Source organism: Spermophilus citellus (genome assembly GCF_964194105.1).
Source record: "Spermophilus citellus genome assembly, chromosome: 8".
Lineage (NCBI taxonomy): Eukaryota > Metazoa > Chordata > Mammalia > Rodentia > Sciuridae > Spermophilus > Spermophilus citellus.
The window spans coordinates 6650559-6671392 of NC_138189.1; the positions used below are offsets into that span (position 1 = coordinate 6650559).

General features: G+C 46.7%; 1 protein-coding gene across 1 annotated transcript in view; it reads right to left on the reverse strand.

Moving 5' to 3' along the window:
• The window catches only part of CLNK (cytokine dependent hematopoietic cell linker), a gene marked incomplete at its 5' end in the record, with an annotated part of 165558 nt that overhangs the window by 65315 nt on the left and 79409 nt on the right, over positions 1-20834 (reverse strand). Inside the window, 2 exon segments of the mRNA XM_081303475.1 lie at positions 8342-8370; positions 18365-18436. Coding sequence (XP_081159601.1) covers positions 8342-8370; positions 18365-18436 — 101 coding nt within the window.

Genomic DNA, 20834 nt, shown 5'->3' on the forward strand with positions numbered 1-20834 from the left:
CCTGTGCCCTTGCCCACCATCTGGAATAAGCCCAGTCTCACTCTTCTTTAAGGACATTGCGAAATTGTTTCTTCAATGCTTTCTCCCCTTTGAACTCTAGTGAGCGCACCAGTGTGCTCACCAGACCCATTTCCTTTCCCATGGGCACCAAGCTCCTGAGTACTTCCCAGTGCCTTCTGTGTTGGGTGGGCATGGCAACCAGGATGTGCTGGGTGTGACTGGCTCCATCCAGGCTGGCCCTCTGGACCTGCATGCTCTTGCTTTGCCTTAGCCAGTGGCTGCCCATGGCCCCTGGGGATAATAGAAGCCATTGAGTAAAAGTGAGTGAATGTTTGGAAAAAGACTTTCTTCAGTCCGTCCTCCCTGGATTGTGATGTGAGAAGTAAACCTCTGTTCTATTTCACCACTTAAAAATTTTATGGTTTATTCATTATAGATATTACTCCTGCCCAATTAAAACCTCCTTTTTAGTTTCTCTATACCATCTAGGAACAAAGCCAATCAACAAATTATAAGCTAGACTGGTTCCTGCTTCTCCCAAGGCTGAGGCAAGATTTTAGACTCTTGATTAGTCCGGTCACCCAGCATATTGCAGAGACCAGCATATGGTATGTGCTCGGTGGGTGAACAGCTGTATCAGAGCCAGCACAGGTACAGGGGAAGCCCCAGGACCAGAACCCATGGTAAGATCTTAAGTAGATGCTGGTATTAGCTTTTAGTTGCTGTGATAAAATATCAGAGGAAAACAAAGGAGTAAAGATGTCTTTTGGCTCACATTCTCAGAGGTTTCAGTTCATGGTTGGTTAGCTCCATTGTTTCTGGGCCTGGACTTAGGTGGAACATCATGGTGGAAGGTATGGAGGACCAAAGCTGCCTCCTTGCAGCTGGTAAGGAGAGAGAGAGAGAGAGAGAGAGAGAGAGAGAGAGAGAGAGAGAGAGAGAGAGAGAGAGAGAGACGCCAGGGAGAAGATATATCCTGATATACCCTTCCAGGGCACATGGCACATACCCCGTGACTTACTTCCTCCAACTGGCCCTACATCCTACAATTTCCATTGCCTTCCAATAATGCCATCAAATTATAAATCTATCAGTAGATTAATTCATTGATGAGCTCAGAGCTCTCATGATCCAACCACTTTTCAGGAGTCCCACCTCTGAACATGGCTGCACTGGGGACCAGGCTTTTAATATGGCCAACGTTTCAAATCCAAACCCTAACAACCTTCATTGCTAGGTGAACTTGAATCTGACCCTTCCTCTTGCTGGACCTCAGATTCCCATCAAAGTGGCCCACTCCAAACTCATTCGGGTCTTTGCGTCTTCCTGCACCTGAAGGATAAGTTGATGCTACAGTTTGGATGTTGACTGTCCCTCAAAGGCCCATCTCCTAAAGGCTTGGTCTCCAAACTGTGGTACTGTTGGGAGGTGGTGTAATCTTTAAGAAGTGGGGCCTAGTGGGAGGAAGTTATGTCATTCGGGATGCACCCTTGAAGGGGACATTGGGACCCTGGCCCCTTCCTGTCCCTGATGAGGTGAGCAGCTTTACTCCACTGTGGGCTCCTGCCATGAGGTGCTGCCTCACCATGGGCTGGGAAGCAATGAGCCATCTGACTATGGACTGAGACCTCTGAAACCATAAGCCTAAGTAAGCCTTTCTTCCCTGTAAGTTGGTTATCTCAGGTATTTTAATCACGGTGATGGCAGGCTGACTAATACAGTTGGCTTCTTAATGAGAGTCACTTTCTAAAAAGCAAAAGGAAACTGCTCAGGAGCTTTTAACATCAGCCCCGAAAGAGTTATGGTTCTGTCGTGAGGGTCTGTGGAGAGCCATCCATCACCCACAGGCACCAAACAGCTCCGCAGAACAACTGACTGCTGCGCGCCCCTCAAGGAAACATCTTTCTACAAATAACAACATTCCTTTGAAAGTTATTTCCCAGAGGGAAGTGAAGATGAATATGTGTGGTCTAAAGCCCAGGGGTACGCAGACAGGCAGAAGGCAATCACCCCAGCCCGGTAGCCATCCACCTGGACACGGTTCCCATGCCTACAGGAGCAGAGCCCGATGACTAAGGCACATGGCCAATGTCCCTTGAGCTGCACTCCCCCACCTTGGCCCTGGACTCTCCTTGGTAAAGAAGAAAGCCAGAAAACCTCGATCCAGGCCAAACCTGGGGAAGCAGAGCCAGGTTTTACACAAGCTCCCACAATGCCGTTCATTCACTCCAAAGTTAGAACCAGTGACCTCAGAGGGCCACCCTTTTCCAGAGACACTTTGGCCACTTAAGTTAGAAATGGAGCCTCAAGACTGGAGCGGCAAGGCTGGTGCCATGGCCCACACCTTGCTTGGTGGCTTCACAGGGACACCTGTCCAGCTGAGCCCCAGGTGCAGCTGCATGGGCCATTCCCGTTCCAAGGATACTACAGGCTGCGAATTCCCAGCAGGCCCAGGATGAGAGCAGGCTCCCTGTGTGAGAAGAGAAGTCAAGGCAGGACCTTCAGGGTTCTGACCACCCTGTCTCTTTAGGAGGTGAACTTGGCAGATTTCTCGGATCTTTTCTAGCTGGACAGGTTTCCCAAGCAAAACCGGCTTCTGTTTTCATTTCAGTTATGGGAGAGAGCTCGGGGGAGCAGAGAGGAGGGACAGGGACGGGGCCACTGAGAGCTGGCTCCAACTCCAAGGCATCCATCAGGACATACTTCCAAATGTGTGGTCAGCAAACCTTGTCCACCCATCTCTCAGGAGTCCATGCAGGACAGCTGTCTCTCCCTGGGTCTCTGCGCCTTGCCTTCTCAGGTGCTGGGCAGCTGGCCATGCCAAGTCTGTATGGCGTGTCTGCCTTATAGCTCCATGAGGCCCTGAGTCTGGACCTGGAATCTAGGCACAGAATCAACTCACAATTTCCAAGAAACTTTCTAAAGTTGCTATGCTCTTTCTGTTTCTTCTTTCTCTTTTCTTCCTCCACCCTGCTCCAGGGAGCATAGAACTTACTATTTTAGTCTGTAGGATTGAGGCCAATACAGAGGGAGGAGGAAGATGGGAGGAGCCCAGTCTCTGAAAACATCCCAAGGCAGAGCTGCCCACTGGCCTTGGACTGCTAACTTGGAATACAATAAACACCTCCTGAGGTTAAGCCCTGAGGACATTTTTTCTATGTCTTTTAGTCTTTCATGCTTTATCTCCTCATGGGGGCCAGCTTTGGAGTTCCCCAGTAGTGGAGTGGAGTCTTGGATCAAAGGCAAGAGGAAGGCAAGGTGTGTTTCATGATAGCGGAATGACAAGTTCTAGCTTCAAACCCTGGCCGTTCTGACCAAGAGGCCCCAGGCACACCCCACCCCTGGTGAACCTTGTTAACTACTGTCACCCTGTGGAATGGGTATAATAGTGTCTACCCCAAAGAGCTGCTGGAAAGTTTCGGCCCATGGCAAGGAGGTAGGAAATCGGCTCACAGTTTCTGGAGGGTATCCCCCCGGCTCAGTGCCCACAAACAAGATGCTGTGTTCTGGGTTTGTCTTTTCAAGTTCAATTTCGTGACCACATTTTTCTCACCCAGTTTAAGTTGTTAACATTGGTTTCAGCTCTATTGTAGGAACTTGTTCACTACCTTTTGCTCATTTTTAAGTAAAACGTGACTTTTTCAGCATTGGGCTCTGCTGACATCCACCCGGCTCTCCTTCACAAGGGTTCTTCAAGCTTTACTCCCTTTTGGCTGTGGGGCTCAGGTCAATGAGAGGCGAAAGCCTGATTTCTCTAACAACACCCCAGGTGCATCCCGATGGCTCAAAGTTCTACTTCACTGATTTCTTTCCAACCTATCTGACATTTCTGGGGCTCAGTTTACCTTATCCATACAGTGGGAATAAACGTACCTCACTGGTAAGTGAGGCAAGGTCACAAAATGCCTGGCGAGTACCAGGGACTCTGTGTGTTAACGGCTTTCATTTCCCTCACCCTGGGTCTTAGGACTTGCTGGTGGTATGAGAGAACCAGCGTTGAAGTTTTGGGCTGTGGTCTTACAACCCTGGTCTCCTATTGGTACCACTGCCAGTTTTGTTTTGGAGAAGCTGGCGGGTACTTCAGATGCTATAAAACAGAGGGCAGCAAGGTGACTTCTTGTGTGGCAGAAATGGGAGAGTCCACAACCCTTCCCTGGCAGGAACTGAGAGAATCCTCAGGTCAGCCTCTATCCATGTTTGATGGAGAGGCAGGAACAGCCTTCTTTACATTCCTTTCCATTACCTCTGAGTAAAGGGTTAGGAGGTGAGTGGGCTTGACTCCGTGGCTCATGTTGGCCAAGAAGGTAGAAAAGAAGGGAGGGTAGAAGAAAGGGAAGAGAGAGAAACAGAGACAAAATAGATGTAAGTTATGCATTACTTGATGGTAGCTATGTTCTGAGACATGAATCATTAGGCGACTTTGTTATGTGAATGTCACCAAGTGCACTTACACAGACCTGAATGGCTGAGGTGAATCACTCCACGGGGTCCTTGATGCCAGCAAGAGCCCCAGTGAGCATGAGATGTGAGACTGCTGCCAGCAAACATGCATCCTGCTTTACAGCGCTTATAAGCAGGAGCATTCCAGAATGTTGATACAAAGTATGGTATGATAAACACATAAAGAAGCAACATAGTTTATCATCACTATCAAGTATTATGTGCTGTACATAATTGTATGTGCTGTGTTTGCAAGACTGGCAGTGGGGTAGGTTTGTTTAAACCAGCTTCAGCACAAATATGTAATACTTGATGCACAACATCACAGTGGCACCAGGTGATAGGAATTTTTCAGCTCTGTTGAAGTCTTATGGGGTGACCATCACGTATGTGGTCTTTATGTGGTGCATGACTGCATATGAGAGTCTGTATGTTTCCTGTCTCTCTGAAGACAGAAACTCAGTCATTTAGCTTTCTTGGCATTTCCATTTTATTCTCTGAACCACAATTCCCTGATCTGAGATTGTGAGTTGATAATTCCAAGTCACAGATAGCTACAGTAGAAACAGTCACTGGGAGTTTGAAGAAGAGGCCTATCATTCTCATTGGGTGGCCCTTGGAAGTTCACCTGTCTTTTCTAGAGCTTGATTTCCTCATTTGCAAAGCATTTACTACAACCCAAGCCCAGCAGAGTCCTTGGGGTCTTACCTTTTCATTTTTATTAAACAAAAAATCTGCCCAACGCTGGCTTTTGTGTCTGTCACATTATGGACCTACTGCCACCTGGCTGAATGGAGGGTTGATAGTGAACAGGAGAAGACAAATCTTACATGCTCTTACTCAGCTTTAATGAACGGGAGGAGCCTCCCTCCCACTCCTTGGTGCCTTCAGAAACCCAGATGGGACGTGAGACGGTCCTTGGCTAGCTAATTGACAGCAGCTTTCTGGTGGGGACAGTCTTGATATCTTTCTGGTCCCACACCCTGCCTTTTATTCCTTCTGGGGCCTCAGACAGTGATTCTCAATAGAACATCCTGGAACTACCTGAACTGGCATCATCTTGGTGACACGAGGCTGCCCTGGCCTCACTCTAGGCCCGGGATTGACATTAGGCATTTTAATTCTGTGACTCCAACATTCACTGGCTTTGGAGGTGATCGCAGCCCTTGGGTTTGCCAGTCTTGGGCTGATTTGAAACTCTGGCTTGTGCTGAAAAGACGCCTTGGCCCAGCAATTTGGCTGTCCACTTCTGGATTTGTTTCTGTCCACCCACGGTCCGCACGTCCTGGACAGGACCAGGCGGACTGTCCTCTGCTCCCTCACTCTAGTTGCTGAAGGATCTGCAAGGCGCCAGCAGGGGGCACTGGACGCTCACTATTCTGTACCGGCCTTTCCTCCTCCAATCCCAAAATCCTTATTAATTTTTCTTTTAAAAGTGGGAAAAAATCAGCCTTGAAGACTTCTTTCCTTAGAAAACTAGAAAAAAAATCAAATGTTCCTGGACAAAATGAAATTTCTTGTCTTTTTAATCAAATCAGCCAAAGTCTATCTTTTTCATGGTTTTTATTGCATAGGGTGACCTACGACGGAAGGACCCACTTTCTAAATAAGGCTATCTTCTCCAATTTTATTCTTCACTCAGTGGGAGGAGAAACTCATGAGTTTATTTTATGGAAAAATATAGCTCTTTTCTCTCTGTATAAGCCTCTGAGAAGGTATTGACATTGACGGATTGCCCAAGTCTGAATATGTGTCTGTCTTTTACAGGCCTGGAGAATTTTTTTTTTCCTAAGAATTTATATCTTGATAGATTGTTTCTAGTATACAAAATATATGTGACTGTAGAAAAATTGTAAGGCACATATATGCAAAAAAGGAGAGAATAAAAATCACTACCGTGTCCATACCAAGATAGCCACTATAAATATTTGATTGTAGCCATGTCTGTCCCCCAGCTCTAGTGTGTGCATGCATGATCACATGGTTTATGTTGTTTTCTACAAAATAACATGCTATCAACATCAACATATCCATGCCAATGGGCATGCTTCAACATCATCATCATTTTTATTTTTTTTTCAGTGCTGGGGATTAAGTCCAGGGCCTGGTGAATGCTAGGCAAACTCTCTACCACTGAGCAACACCCTGCAGCCCAACATCATCATTTTAAATGACTACAAAGCAATTTCTTGTATGGATGCCCAGCCATATTTTTAACTAATCCTATGATTAAAAAATTGAAAACAACTTTAAGTATCTGAGATTGTTATAAATGTCCCTGAGATGGTTAGCCTCTTCGTTAACTTTTTGAGGCTTTGGTTTGTTCTTTTCCTTGCTTGTGTTTCTAGATTATTGTTAGTGAAATGCAGCCTCCAACTGGCAGCGTTTCTCTACCTGGAGGTGGGTGGGGAGCCAGCTGGAGCTTGAGAGGTAGGTAGGTACAGCTGGCTGCTCTACTCTACCTGCCTGGGCTCTGAGATGCCCGTCAATGTATCAGAAAAGCAGCTGAATTCACTGGGCCCCTTAGGATTTTCTCCCTCTAGGTCTCGAGTGGATGGTGGAAAGGATGAGAGGTGGCAAGAAGGTGGTATATTTGAGACCAAAAGGCCTCTGGTACAACTTGGAAGTACCTACCTAAGAGAGCACACTCCTCCTCAGTCCTGAGTGGGAAGTTTATTAGGAACATTTTCTATAGGAGGGGTTAGGGTGGGGTGCTCATGCCCTAAGTAAACTCACACTCTGATTTAGCTCTTGTTTTTGCCAGATTCTCCTGAACGCATGTTGAGGGCCGGATTCAGACCTCAACGTGTTCCATAAGGAAATGTTCCAATATGCCTGCCCTGGTCCCATCACCTCTCTGCACGCTCCCTCTAGACCCTCACTGACTCCTTCTGTCTCCTTCTGGTCACCATGTCTAGCCACCTGCTCTCTAGAGAAGTTCAATGGGACTTTCCCTGAAATAATCACCCTCCAAGACCAACCTTACATGCTGTTACTCACACTTTAATGGCTTCCACTAAGGGCCTAATGCCAGGAAATTGGCTCTGAAGAGAGATCCAGGAGAAACATAAAATGTGGTTTCTGAATCACTTCAACCCTCGTTTCTGGGGAAACCCATGATATAGTGCTTAGTTGAATGAACACCACTGAGCACCCACAATCCTGGTGCTTAGGCAGATTTAGACCCACTTCACAGATGAAGGAGTTCAGTCTCAGAGAGATATGCACTCCATCCAAGGCTGGCAGCTAATTAATGGAGAGCCAGGATCCGGCACCACCCCCCATCTGCCAGCTTCCAGGGCTTGTACCAGCTGTACCCTGGAGGGAAAGACTTCAAGCAGCTAAGAGCATGTAAAACAGGCCGATAGTTTTATTGAAATAAAAACAGCTATCAAGAGGCAGAGTCCAACTTCCTTCCTGGAAGTTCGGCTGACTTTAACGACTTGCTTGTAATCAACAGAGTGTGTTGGAAATGATGCTATGTGACTTCTGAGGCCAGGTCAGAAGCCACTTGCAGCTTCAGCCTTGTCACTTGGGATGCTTGCTGTCTGGCTTTTCGTCTTGGGATACTCCCTCTCAACACTGCTCACTGTTCTGTGGTAAGGTCCACCCAAGCCCAAGGTGCAGCCTTTGTCATCCAGGCCCACCCACCAGCCCACTGAAGAAGCCCCAGCTGACTGACCCTTCCCACTGGAGGCACAAACGAAAGGAGTCTGCAGAGAGAGCCTTTGCCCCTGTTCACTGTCCAGAGTCCTGAATTGCAAAGCCCATGAGCACAATAAAGGGTTGTTGGTTTCTCTGCCACATAAAGAATGAAAAACAGAGAGGGGTGGAAAAGCAGCCCGACAGACAGACCCAGGCTGACCTTCCCAGAGCTTAGGAGGAAGAGGCCCTGACTCACCTGTGGTCCTGTGGAGGTGAGGCCATGACCTAGGGCAGAAAAGAGAACCAATGTCAGTGTCTGGCACCAAGCTCCCTGGCCTCTCCCAAAGGGCTGTCATCAGAGGCCATCTGACAAGTCATCCCGTGAAAAGGCTTTATGTTTGTGTGACTATAGGCTGGAAAAGACACTAGGGAAAATGTGGAAAATAGAAAAAGGCATGTAGGAAAAAAAACACATTTTTGTTGATTCTCATGTACATATGTGTATGTGTATGTGTATGTGAAGATGCTTGCACACATCTAAACATAAACATAAACATATATATGCATATAAAATAATATAAAAGAATGTACAGGATCTCAGCCAGGTGCAGTGGCACACACCTGTAATCTCAGTATCTTGGGAAGCTGAGGCAGGAGGATCCAAAGTTTGAGGCCAGCTTCGGTAACTTAGACTATGCCTCAAAAAAACAGAAAGAAGTGGAGATATGGCTCAGTGGTAAGGCGCCCTTGATTTCAAGCCCAGGTCCATGTTTTTTTTTTTTTTTTTCTTTAAGAATGCAGGGTCTTGATGTTACGGATATATTCTCTTTCAATGTTATTCAAAACCATGATATTTATCAGTTCTATGATATTTTGGAAGAGGATTTAGTTCTCGCTGTTTTTGACTATTGTAAATACCATCACCATGTGTACTCATTCTTGCATTTTTAATCTCATCTCTGAATATTCAATCTAGTGCAGTGAACGGGCCACGTAGCAGGGACATTTGAGGCTTCTTGTTGCAAGATACTCGTCTGCTTCTGAATGGGTTTTGTCAGTTCCTATTCTTATCCACAGAATGTTAAATGACCATTTCACTATGTCTCACCACCATTAAGTCCATATTTTAAAATCATTTGCTTCCTTGGCCCTTGGGTCCTTATTTTAATTCCTTGAATACTAATGAGATTGAATTACTTTTTCAAATGTTTTGGGCCACATGGGTGTCCTCCTTGGTAAATTCTCTGTCAGGCCTTGGACTTTCCAGCTCTCCCCTGGACAGTGTGCCTTTGGAAGCAGCCTCATCCTAGATTTCACAGATTCGAAAAGCCCAGAGGCACTGGAAAGCTCTGGAGGACATGGCTTCCGTGGTCCAACTTGTTTGTGCCTTTGGTAATCCCTGGTCCTTGTAGTGCACATTTCCTCTGAGGCTCACCAAGTGCGTCACAGGAACAATTAATTGAGCATCGCAACACACGTTGAGTGTAAATATTTATGAGGCCTGTTTGGTGGTTAGGATGTTGGGCACAGAGTAGTTAAGTGGTGAGGTGCTCGTCATCAGGCCACGGTCCATGAATCCAGCTCATAGTCTACCCTGATGCTTTCTCTTCAGTTTCATCCAAAATAACCTTGTGGGGTACCTGTGACTGCTCCACTTTACAGAATAGGAAATAGGACATTCATAGGGCTTCACATTGCCTCATCCAGGGAGCCCTAAGAGCCAGGGATTGGCCACCAGCCTGTCTGTTCTCCTGCCTCGATGTCCCCTCACCCCCAGCCTGTGGGAAGTGGCAAGTCATGCTCTGGAGGCCCCGTGCATCTGCGTCCTCAGAGCCCTTGTGGTTAGCAGCTGGCACCCTTTCAAGTTGCGTGAGATCCTGCAGAAATTAACGATAAATCATCCAGGGAGGAGTAAATCATTTACTTGGGGCCTGTGAGCTCTCTCTCGACACCTCAGACATATGGCCTCTTCTCTGACATCCTGGTCTTTGATTAAGGCCTCAAAAAGGCTCTTAGACTTGAAACTCAGGACATGCGGATCAGAAAGGACATGCTTTTGTGATGTGTACAGTGAGCTCACTGTAAGTGTGGCTTGACATTCCATTGATGGAAGGCAGTGATTCCAGCTCAGGCTGCTGGTGAGGCTGAGCCCGGGGACTTGGAATACAAGGCAAGCTCCTCCAGAGAGTCTAGAATGAACTTGGGCTTTGACATTGACTTTCTTCTGACCTGGCTTACCTGGGTTTCCGAAGCAAAAGCATGTTGGAGATAATGCAACCTAATCTGTTGGTTTTACAGGGGGGAGAACTGGGCCCAGTACTGCTGGCAGGCTCCCCCCACCAGAGTCTGGGAGGTGGAGCTGAGGTTCTCTGACATCCAAACACAGAAGAACAGAGGGAAGAGAAAAGAACATGGCTACAACATGGTCCTCTGCATTTCTGTCTGGACACGGATCTAGGCTCATCTAGGCTCAACTCCAGCTAGTAGGCTTTTTTTTTTTTTAATAAGCCAGTTTGACCTATTTATATTGATTTTCACAACCCCCTCCAATTCGATATTCTTTAAAAAATTTTTTGACATATAAAAATCTGTAATTAGTTAATATGTACAATTTGATGAGTTTGGAGATATAACCGTGAATGGATAAATACTATAGAATATAATTTTTTAAAAAAATCTAAAATCAACTCACAGAAGCAGAGGGGGAGGGTTGTGGCCTAGGGAGAGGGGAAGAGTCAAAGGCACCAAATTTTGATTATAAGAGACCAACAGGTCGTGGACAGCGTTCTGGGCAGCACAGTGCATAGCTGACAAGAGTGTGCTGTATATTTAAAATTTTGCTCCTAAAGTAGATTATGTGCAATAATAATAATAATAAAAATAATAATAATAAATTGAGAGGGAAAGAAAGTTTCAGAGGTTATAGATAGGTTTATGGCACAGATTTCACCTGACAGACACTTCTAGTTCTACTTTGGCAGATGCAACCAGACTTTACAGATTTGAATAATAGGTAAAAAGGTGCAGTGAACAGTTTGGCCCCCTCCATGATGCTTAGTGTTTACAAGCCTATAGCAGCAGCTTAGACTGCAGAGTGGAGGTCTGGAGCTTCCTCCCATTTGCTGAAGCCATCTGAAAGTGGCTTATCTGCTCTGCTCTGCCTCTCTGCGGGGGCCCCCAAAGTGGTGGTGCTCATTCATATGTCATATCCTCTGGGATTATGCACCGCGGGGCTCTCCGTGCGTCAGTACAAGCCAAGTGAATTAGCAGAGGAAGCATCAGCAAAACAGGGAACAGGGTTGTTATTCCAGCTGAGCCCGCTGCTGTGAGCCAGAGAGCCTGAGAAACAAGGGGGGAGGGAGAGGAGCAAGACTGGAACCATAGCCTGGGGCCTGGGGAAGAGGGCGTCTGGATGTCACGGTGCTGTCTGGCTGGCGAGTGGACATCATCTTGACACTGCAGCTGACAAGCTATCTGTAAAGGCTCTTTGCAGCTTGACAGCCCAGAGTGATGAATGAACGGTGCTGCTAGCGAACTTCATGGGGATTTGATGGGTCCTCTCCATGTTCCAGCAAGGCCATCGTGGTAGCAAGCTGCCTCTTGCAGGGAATTATAAGATGTGTCCCAGCTCCCTTTTGTCAACAACATCAATAACAGCCATGTGCAAATGGGCCACAGCTGGATGGTGTCCTAGCACCCTGCTTCCTTTGGCACCTGGGTCAGAGTGAGCAGGTCTTCCTTCCTCTGCATTTCTGGTGTGTACAGACAGGTGTCAATGTCGTGCCAGGGGAGTTCAGTGCATAGGAAATGAACAAAGCTGACCTTTCTGCCCAGGTCTGTGGTTTTCAATTTTTAAGGCTCATTACAAAGACAGATTTTTAGTTCTGAATTATTTTAAAATTTTAATACTTTTAAATAATTTAATACATTTAATGATTTTTAATTTTTAAAGACTAGTAAAGTAAACATGGCTCTCCCCCTATCTCTCTCGCCTTGGCCAGGAAGAATTGCATCGGATGACGCAGGCAGGGTGTACTTGCCTTCTCCTTATCCATGGGAAACAGAGTTTGGGTGGCATGTTATTCCTGTCCCATAGAGACAGCACTTGGTCCCGTCTCCAGGGTCAAGGTCCTGGCATGGAGACTAATGACTCATTGCCCCCTCGAGTACGGTGTGTAGAGTCCCCTCTGGATCTCTCCAGGCACCAACTGCTAGTCCAGAATTCAGCAGCAAACCCTTGGGAATGATCCAGGTGATTCACCCTGCCAGGCTTCCCGGCTCCCAACCCTCCAAGATGAATTGCTTAGTTTCAAATCTCGTTTTAAGCTCTACCTCTGAAATTAAAAGGCTACTCCAGAATAAAGACAATTGATATTTCTCAGAGTCATTTTAAATACAGAGGGAAATGAAGAAGGACCTAAAATTTCCCTCTTCCCTTTGTTTGAATGTCCTCACTGCATCAGGAACTGAGTGCTCTCTGAAAGGCCTTTCTCACAAGCCTCGTGGCAGTTCTTGGTGGGCAGCATCTTTATCTCCATTTTAGGGCTCTTATAGAGTTCTGGTGCCAAATGGAGCATTGAAGACATCAACTCACCCTTCTGTTTTGCAGATAGACTGAGTGTGGTCAGCCCCCTGAGGAGCCACGGTGCTTTGTGGTCACAGCCCTCCTGCCTGATGATAGGACCCACTGGCCATAGTCTCCATGCTCAGAGGGGGAAATTCACAGGGGAAACTCAGGACTCAGGTCTGGACATGCAGTGTGCCCTGAGAACAGGGCACCTGGAGGGCCACGTTAGCATGCCAGTGTCATCAGGGGCCATGTGAAGCTTTGCAAGGCATGTGAATAAAGGGTGTTCAAGCTGCAGCTCAGAAAGGTCACATGGGATCACACAGGATTGATTGGAGAGGGAAGAATGGGGCTTATGGTAGTCCAGAGAAAAGGGCAAGGTGGAGGGCTTTCCTTGCTTCCCACGTGGCACCAAAGCCACCTCTCGCCCCTGGGCAGGTCCCTGGCACCTGTCAGATGGAACTCACACTCTACAACTACAAGAGCACAGCTTGAATTCTGATTTCCTACACTGGTTTTCCTGCTCCTAACAGGGAGACCAGAGGCGTGCATGCCTGGGACGTGGCCCGTGTGCACAAGCATGTTGCCAAATGAGCACGGGTGAGCTGGTGCTGGGTGAGGGGTGAAAACCACAAGCACGTGCCCAGGGAAGCATGGACCAGCCACCCGAATGCAAGATGGCCTAGAGAAGCACTGCTGGCCTAGTCTGGGTCTGCACTTGGACTTGTCCTATCCCAACAAGCCACTGAGCATCCACGTGTGGTAGGACTCCTCATGAATGCACAATTACTCTGCAATTCCCCTGGAGCAGCTTCTACATGTTTGTTCCATGTTGGAGACTGGATAGCATCTCTGACCCCATGTTACTTTGGAGCAGATGAAACTCACCCCCAGGTGGAATAGAGCCAAGTCTCATATTTAATAAGTGGATGAATGGGTCCATTCCTTCTTAAGGGCATCCCTGATTAGTTTCAAGAATTTTTTAAATAGACACATAAAAATTGTACACACTATGGATGTTTTGATATATGTGTACATTGTATAGTGTTCAAGTCAAGAATTCTTTTCTCTATTTTATATTTATAAAAAATATTTAGGGCATGCAAACACCTGTAGGGGCTGTGGAGAGAACACTGAAAGTATTTGGTGTCCCTCATGGCTGTGGTGGCTCACACCCTGGGTCCTCTTGGCTCGCGGAGGCCCAGCCTGTTCCCATCTCCTGGGAACCTGCCCTGCCAGAGCTATACGGACTCCTCCCTCTTATGAGCTCCTGTAGAATTTCTTGCTCTAGTAATATACTTAGTAAAGCTAGAAAGTCACATATGATTTAATTTATTATTGATCTCATATGCATATATTTTCGTTTTTTTCTTTTCTGAGTTGTATTTTAAGTTGAGGATAGCAAGTTTTTATGAGCTATAATCTTTTCCAGATAAGCTATCAATGTCCCTGACAGATACTTAAAAATGAAAGCAAAATTCATCATTTTGATGGGTTCTGCTGCAGACAAATAAGAGTAGCAGGATGATTCGCCACGCCTAGCTTGACGGGCAGGTTCCTGTAGGGGGCTGTCAAAACCTGAGTCCTCTACCCCTACTTGGTCTCTGTCTAGTCTCTTTGTCCCTCCAACCCTCTCCTGTTAAAGTGCCTTTTGTTACCTGTTTAGGTGTCTGGTATACAGCAGGCACAGTAGGAGGCTCTTGGTATAGTATAGGCAGTGGACACCTTAAAGCCCGCGTGGGTCCTGATTTTATTCTCCTTCCCCCACCTCCCGAAAATGTTTATTGAGCATTTATGACATAGGATCCCCATATGCAGAGTCTGAAGAAAGTTGGTGGCCGCTCCTTTGGATCTGGCATCCTCTGTAAAGGCATACTGGACCCTAGGGGAGCTCTTGTGGGCCAGATCTTTCAGGAGGACACCCTGCCTTCTACCAGTTGTGGGGAAGAGGTAGAAGTTGTTGTTGTGGATCTCTCTGTGCTAGAGAGGCCCAGAGCAGCCGCACAGGAGGAGCATGGGCAGAGCAGTGGCAGCTGTGCCCTCAGGCTCCTGGGTGTGCTTACTGGAGGGGCCCAGGAGGGGCCTCCAAGTGCACAGAATGGAAGAGAGCATCGTCTCCTCAGTGAGAGGACTGGCCCCAGGGGACCCTGAGAAATTACAGCCACCTGCACCTTTTTGCCCTGGAATGAACTACGTGAGCTCGTGGCAGAGGGGAAAATTGATCATGAATGAGGCAATGCATTGGGAAGGTCTGAGGGGACAACACACAGTTAGTACTGAGCTGTCCAGAGGGGGCAGCAGGGCACAGGCATGTGGCAAATGGAGGAAGTGGTTGGAAACCTGGCTCTGGAGACAGGACTTGGTCAACCTTCACCTTCTGATCTCACTGTGTCCCTCGGCTTGGGTTCTGCCGTGCACACAATGCCCTGCCTTACAATGTATCTTGGTCTATTGTCCCTTTATATTTCCACACCCCTCCACCCCACAGATGAACATCCTGATGGCAGGGGGGTGTCTTGTTCACCTTTGCTTTTCCAAAGGCTCCCCACAGTGGCCTCCAGGAGGTTCCTCTAAGGGGAGAGGCACTCGGGCACTCACGGTTCTCTCCCCTGCCCCCTCCTGAAGATCTTCACTCTGTCCTGCTTTCATTCAGTGGGAAGGGACAGAGCAGGAGTCAGGCCCAGAGGCCTCTCTTCCAGCTGTGCTCTTGGGAGTGAGGCTTCTTGCCAAGGTTTCTGAACAGGCTTCCGTATTGCAGGGCAGCCGATTTACACACAGCTGCCTGACGTTGCTGGCAGTAGACCGGAGTCTGAGAATCTGTATTTCTAAGTTCCCAGGTGATGCTGATGGTGCTGGTCCCTGCTCCACACTCTGAGAACCACTGCTGAGAGGCAGCACCTTTATGCAGCTGTTGACAGATGTGCTTCTCAGGAAGGGGAAGCACATGGCTCTCCTTCAAATGGGGAGTCTCAACAGAGGCAGACTACTGACCCTTAGGAATGGGAAACTAAATCCATGCATAAACAGATGTCCTTTGGTGTGTGCAGGATGTTGGTTCCAGCTCCACCATACCAAAATCCATAGGTGCTCACATCTCCTGTATAAAATTGTGTTGGATTTTCGTGTAACTTACACACATCCCCTGTCTACTTTAAATCATCTTTGATTTACTTAGAATAACAAATACAATGCAAATGCTATGTGAACAGTTGTTATACCATATTGTTTAAAAATAATGACAAGTCAAATGTTTGCACATGCTCAGTACAGACCTAAGTTTTTCAACATTTTTGATCTGTGGTTGGTTGAATCCAGGGGTGCAGAGCCCACCGCTGTGGGGGCCAACTGTGCACTGATGGATAAGAAGGTTTTGATCATTAAAATGCAGAAGTGGCACTGGATTTGAAGTCAGCTCAGTAGCTCTGTGACCACGGCCATAACATGCAACCTCTTTCAGGCTACTTTTCCCTAGCACTGAATGGGAATAAAAATATCTATGGAGTGTAATTGTGAGGGTTCATTGCCGAAGTTCCTTTGAACATCTGGTGCCTATTAGGTATTCACCTGCTGAGCGTGGACTCAAATTGGCAACACCAATTGGAATGTTTCTGTCACTATATAATGGGGACATAGCACAAAGTAAAAGAGATCAGGCAAACACCATGAGCTGTTGGGACATACTCCTCTTGCTATCAGAGATGGGTCATGGTTCTGGATATGGGAATAATCTGTACTGTTCTTGGAATGTCTCTTGGGCTGTATCTTCTGAGTGGACCTGACACTCAGCTTAGTGTTTTACTCTGTAAGTTACCGGGAGGCTACATGTGCATATTTGAGCCCTCTGCCTAGGTCTGGAGAGTCAGCACCCACACCTAACAGCATGAGGGCAATGGTGTGAGATGACCAGAGACAGATTCCATATTAGTAATGATCATGATATCTACCACGTACTGCTCTGCAACTCGTTATCCTCTGTGTTTTCTTTCCTGTGGAAGGGAGACTAGTGAAGTGTGACTGCTAGGATCCTGCGAGAGCTGCCCTAAGCTCTTAGATAATGTCTAGCACAGGGTGGGCACTCAGAGACTGTTAGCCTTCATTATACATCTAGAACCTGCTACCTTTCAGGTATGCCACAGTGGTCATTGATTTATTCCCCAGACACAGGCACTTCTAGGTTCAGGTATTTGATGAAGAACAAGAGACACTGCTTTTTCAAATGCCATTTTAAAAGTACATGAGGTGCTGTCCCAGGCCACACAGTAAGCAAGTCAGCTGAGATTTCAGTTGGGTTCCATGGGCTGGTTCTGTACTGTAAGCTGCCCACCTCTAGCTCCCCTTCTCCTGCATTATCTAGTGCTGGTCACTGTTGCCTCTATGGGGAATGGATAGTAGAACTCACATGCAGCTTCTGGGCATTTTGATTTGATTTATGTATTTCAAATGCTAATTTATATTCATATAATACTTCCATTATAAAATATGCAGTGGTACAGAAATTTGTATGTATATGGGGTTTGTTTTTTTAAATTTGGGTTTATAAATGGTTTGGAACAGGTTGTAGAAACATCATCTGTTGCTCTTTTTAATATATCTTGAGCATGCTATGACACATTCTGAAATAATTTGCTTTGGAAAAAAAGCATTGCTCTCCTCTCTGTCTTATTTTTTCCCCCTCAAATGAAACTGTAAATATTACTTTGATGTATGTAATTGCTTCAACTCTCTCCATTCGAAGGAAGGCTTCTAACCCTTCCATTCCCTATCTCTTGCTTTTGTCAGAAAATAAGAAAAATGAACTTAAAATGCATTATTCAAATGTTTTCAATGTAAACATTAAAGAAGACTGAGAACAGCCACAAATTTTCCTTTGCTTAAAGTGGTTTTGAAAAACAATGCCAGTATTTTGTCTTACGGGCATTCATTTACTCTGCTTAGGGAAAATATTTATTCTAGCAGGACTTACGATCTCAAGACTGCTTGCAGCCTGTGCACACAGTAGGCCCTGCAGAGACTTTGCTGGACAGGCTTGAGTTGAACTGAGCTGGGATGGGAGGATGGTCATACTCATTTAGACCCCTGGACCACGCTGGGAAGACTGACCACCCCAGGAGGGCGTGGTGAGGGAGTGCTGGCTGCGAGCAGGGCCCTCATATGTTCTGAGCCTCAGGATGTTGCCAGGGAGTCTGCAGGTCAGTGCAGAGCTGGACTTGACTGGGTTTGGTCTCTTCTCAGTAATTTAATTGACACTTGAAGCTGGACTATCTGTGGGCTCTTGTGAGCAGGACTGGGTCTTTTGTCTCTGCTTTTTCAATAGTCTGTGAAAATCCTGATGGCATAACTGCTCAGTACACATTTTTCTCAGTTGAGGGACAAAAAAACTTGATGATACAGGCAGGCAGCTCTCTATTGCCTGCTGGCTTGTGAGACCCTGAGGTGAACTTGTGGTCAGATGCATGCTCCGTCATCTAATCACTCACTGCAGAGGGACAGATGTCCCCCTCAGTGGCTCTCTCTCGGGCTCCAGCCCTGCTGGCTGTGCAGACCAGTCAAACTCCTTCTTTTGGCCTCTGGGTAGCCTCTGAGCTCATTACCAGAGCTGTACCTCAGTCACATGGACATTTTCCATGTGAATGGGTGCATACGATGGCCAGTTTATTTGCCACAGAATAAAAATTTTCATTTCTCTTTCAATAAATGAGTGAAGATTCTGACCTGTTTTTCGGCAGAGTGGAGTTCTGGAATTTCAAATCACTGGATTTTTCTTTTGTTGTCCTTTTATTGCCCCTGGGATGAAAGAAAATAGATTACAGCCAGGAGATAGCAAGAAGCTAAGGGAAAAATTAATTAAGTGCATTCATTCATAGGGAAAAAAACCCCCACCAGTCAGATGTAAGTAATTAACGCCTTACACACGATTCTGAATCCCTCTTTGCATTTCCACTGGGGTTAAAAAAGTTCATGTTTAAAGTAATTTAATTACTTAAAAACACTTTTATAAAAGTGTAAGAGCACCATCATACAGGGGTAGTATTATGGGGCGGGGACCTGCGGCCTCTCCCACATCAGCAGAGCCACCTTGGTATTGTTCCAAGCTCCAAGATCCTCCAACAGACTCATTCCCCAAACACCAAGTGCATTGTTTCTGCCACATGGTTCACCAGAGGCTGCTGAGATACTGCAAGGATGTCAACTGTGAGCCAGTGGCCAGCACATTCTAGATGGTTCCCTATATTTGTTGAATTGGACAAAACTCTAGTAAACATCATCTCACAGGAAGGCAGACTCAAAGTAAGAGCAGCTCTGATCCGAGTAATCTTTATGAAACTCCCATGTAATTTAGGCACTTTGCTAAGGCACTTTCCATGAAGAAATTAAATCATTTCAAATTGAAGTAATTTGTTAAAATTCATTAAATGCATTCACTATCATAAGCCCTCATTGTTATGCATCCCTAGTTCATTTAATTAGGCCAGTTCAATAAACTTTCTTTCTCTTTGCACACATTTCATCAGCTTTATCAAACACTTACTGGTGACTTTTTCCTCCATAAACAGAATTTCCTTGAACATCAGCCCATAAGGTGGTCTTACCTCATCTCTCCTGCTCTCCTTCATTTGGGCTAGCCTTGCCTCTTGGGCCCTGGACTGTCCCTGGCTTCATCCCACAGGGCTCTCTCAGGTCCAGTGTCCCTTTTCTGGGACACTGATTGTCTTCCTTTTTTTGACTATCTCAGGTCTCTGACCTCGGCTCAGGGGTACTTCCCTAGAGAAACTTATACATGGCGAGGACAGGCAGTAAATGAACAATCTCATTTTATCATATTGCTCTATATGTGCCTGTGTGTTCCTCTCCCCTCGTGTTGGTCCTCTTGCCAGGTGGCATATCTTGGGCATCCTTTTCTTTCCCAGAACACTGGCTAACCCACCCAACATGCTGTTGGGACCCTTTGTAAGATAATTAATAGTTACATGGATAAGTAGATAACTGACCTGCCAGGCTGGGTTCATGTGCAATAGTGAACCATGTACTTACTTAGGTGTGTAAAGTCCTTGCATAGAGAACTCTGCACACTCCAGGAGAGCTGAAATTGCCACAGGCTTGTGGGGAAACTGAGTCCCAGAGTCCCTGGCTCAGCCAATGAATCATCCTGCACTCCCTCCACATTCTGTTAAAACAGAGCACATGGCCAGCGAGGTCCAGCTTCTCATCCTGACTGCCCTCACAGCACTGAGGGTCCATGCTTTTCAGCCACCTCTGAATCCTTTTGTACTTTACTTCTTCATGGTCAGTCAATAAGATCCACCTAGTCCTCCTTCACCCCTCTTCCTGTTTCCTCGCTTCCCTGCATTCCTTCTGGAACTGACCTCTGCAGACCTGCATCACCTGCCATATGGACCCAACAGAAACCGGTTCTGGGTCATAGAATCAAAATATATCTACTGTGGTGGGTTGAGTGGTGGGCACCACAGTGTGTGTCCACCTGGAGCCTGTGCCTGTGACCTTACTTGGAAAAAGAGTCTTTGAAGACATAGTTAAGCAAATAATATTGAGATGAGACCATCCTGGTACAAAGTGGGTCTAAATTCCTGGCATGTCTAAATTCCTTGGAGAAGAAAGGAGGAGGAAACCTGAGGAAGAAGGTCGTGTGAGGATCCATGTGAAGAAGGAGGCAGAGACCGGGGCAATGCTTCCACCAGCCAGGGGACCCTGGGAGCCACCCAAAGCCAGAGGAGGCAAGGGAATATCCATCCCTAGGGCTTTTGGAGGGAGCATGGCTGAGCTGATTCTTTCCTTTCAGACTTCTAGTCTCTGGAAGGTGTTTAAAGTCACCCAGTTTGTGGCGGCATTTTAGGGCAGAACTGGGGAAATAATATGCTGACCACCTACCCTGTCCCGGGGAAGAGAATGAGTCAGAGTCCCATGGAAGCCTGAGCAGGGCAATGCACACGCCATGGTGAACACACACACACGCTCGAAGAAGAAAGGGAGAAGACGGTCAGATCATTAGGTGGAGGGAGAGGTCAAGGAGGGCCTCTGGGTGGTGACGCTGGTTTGGAATTGAAGGACATGTACATATTTGCAGACAGATGACTTGGTGAGATGGGGGTGACCCATAAGGAGGGGAGTCTATCCAGCAAACGAGAGATACCGTCTCCAGTCCAGCCTGGCCATTTCTCTCATG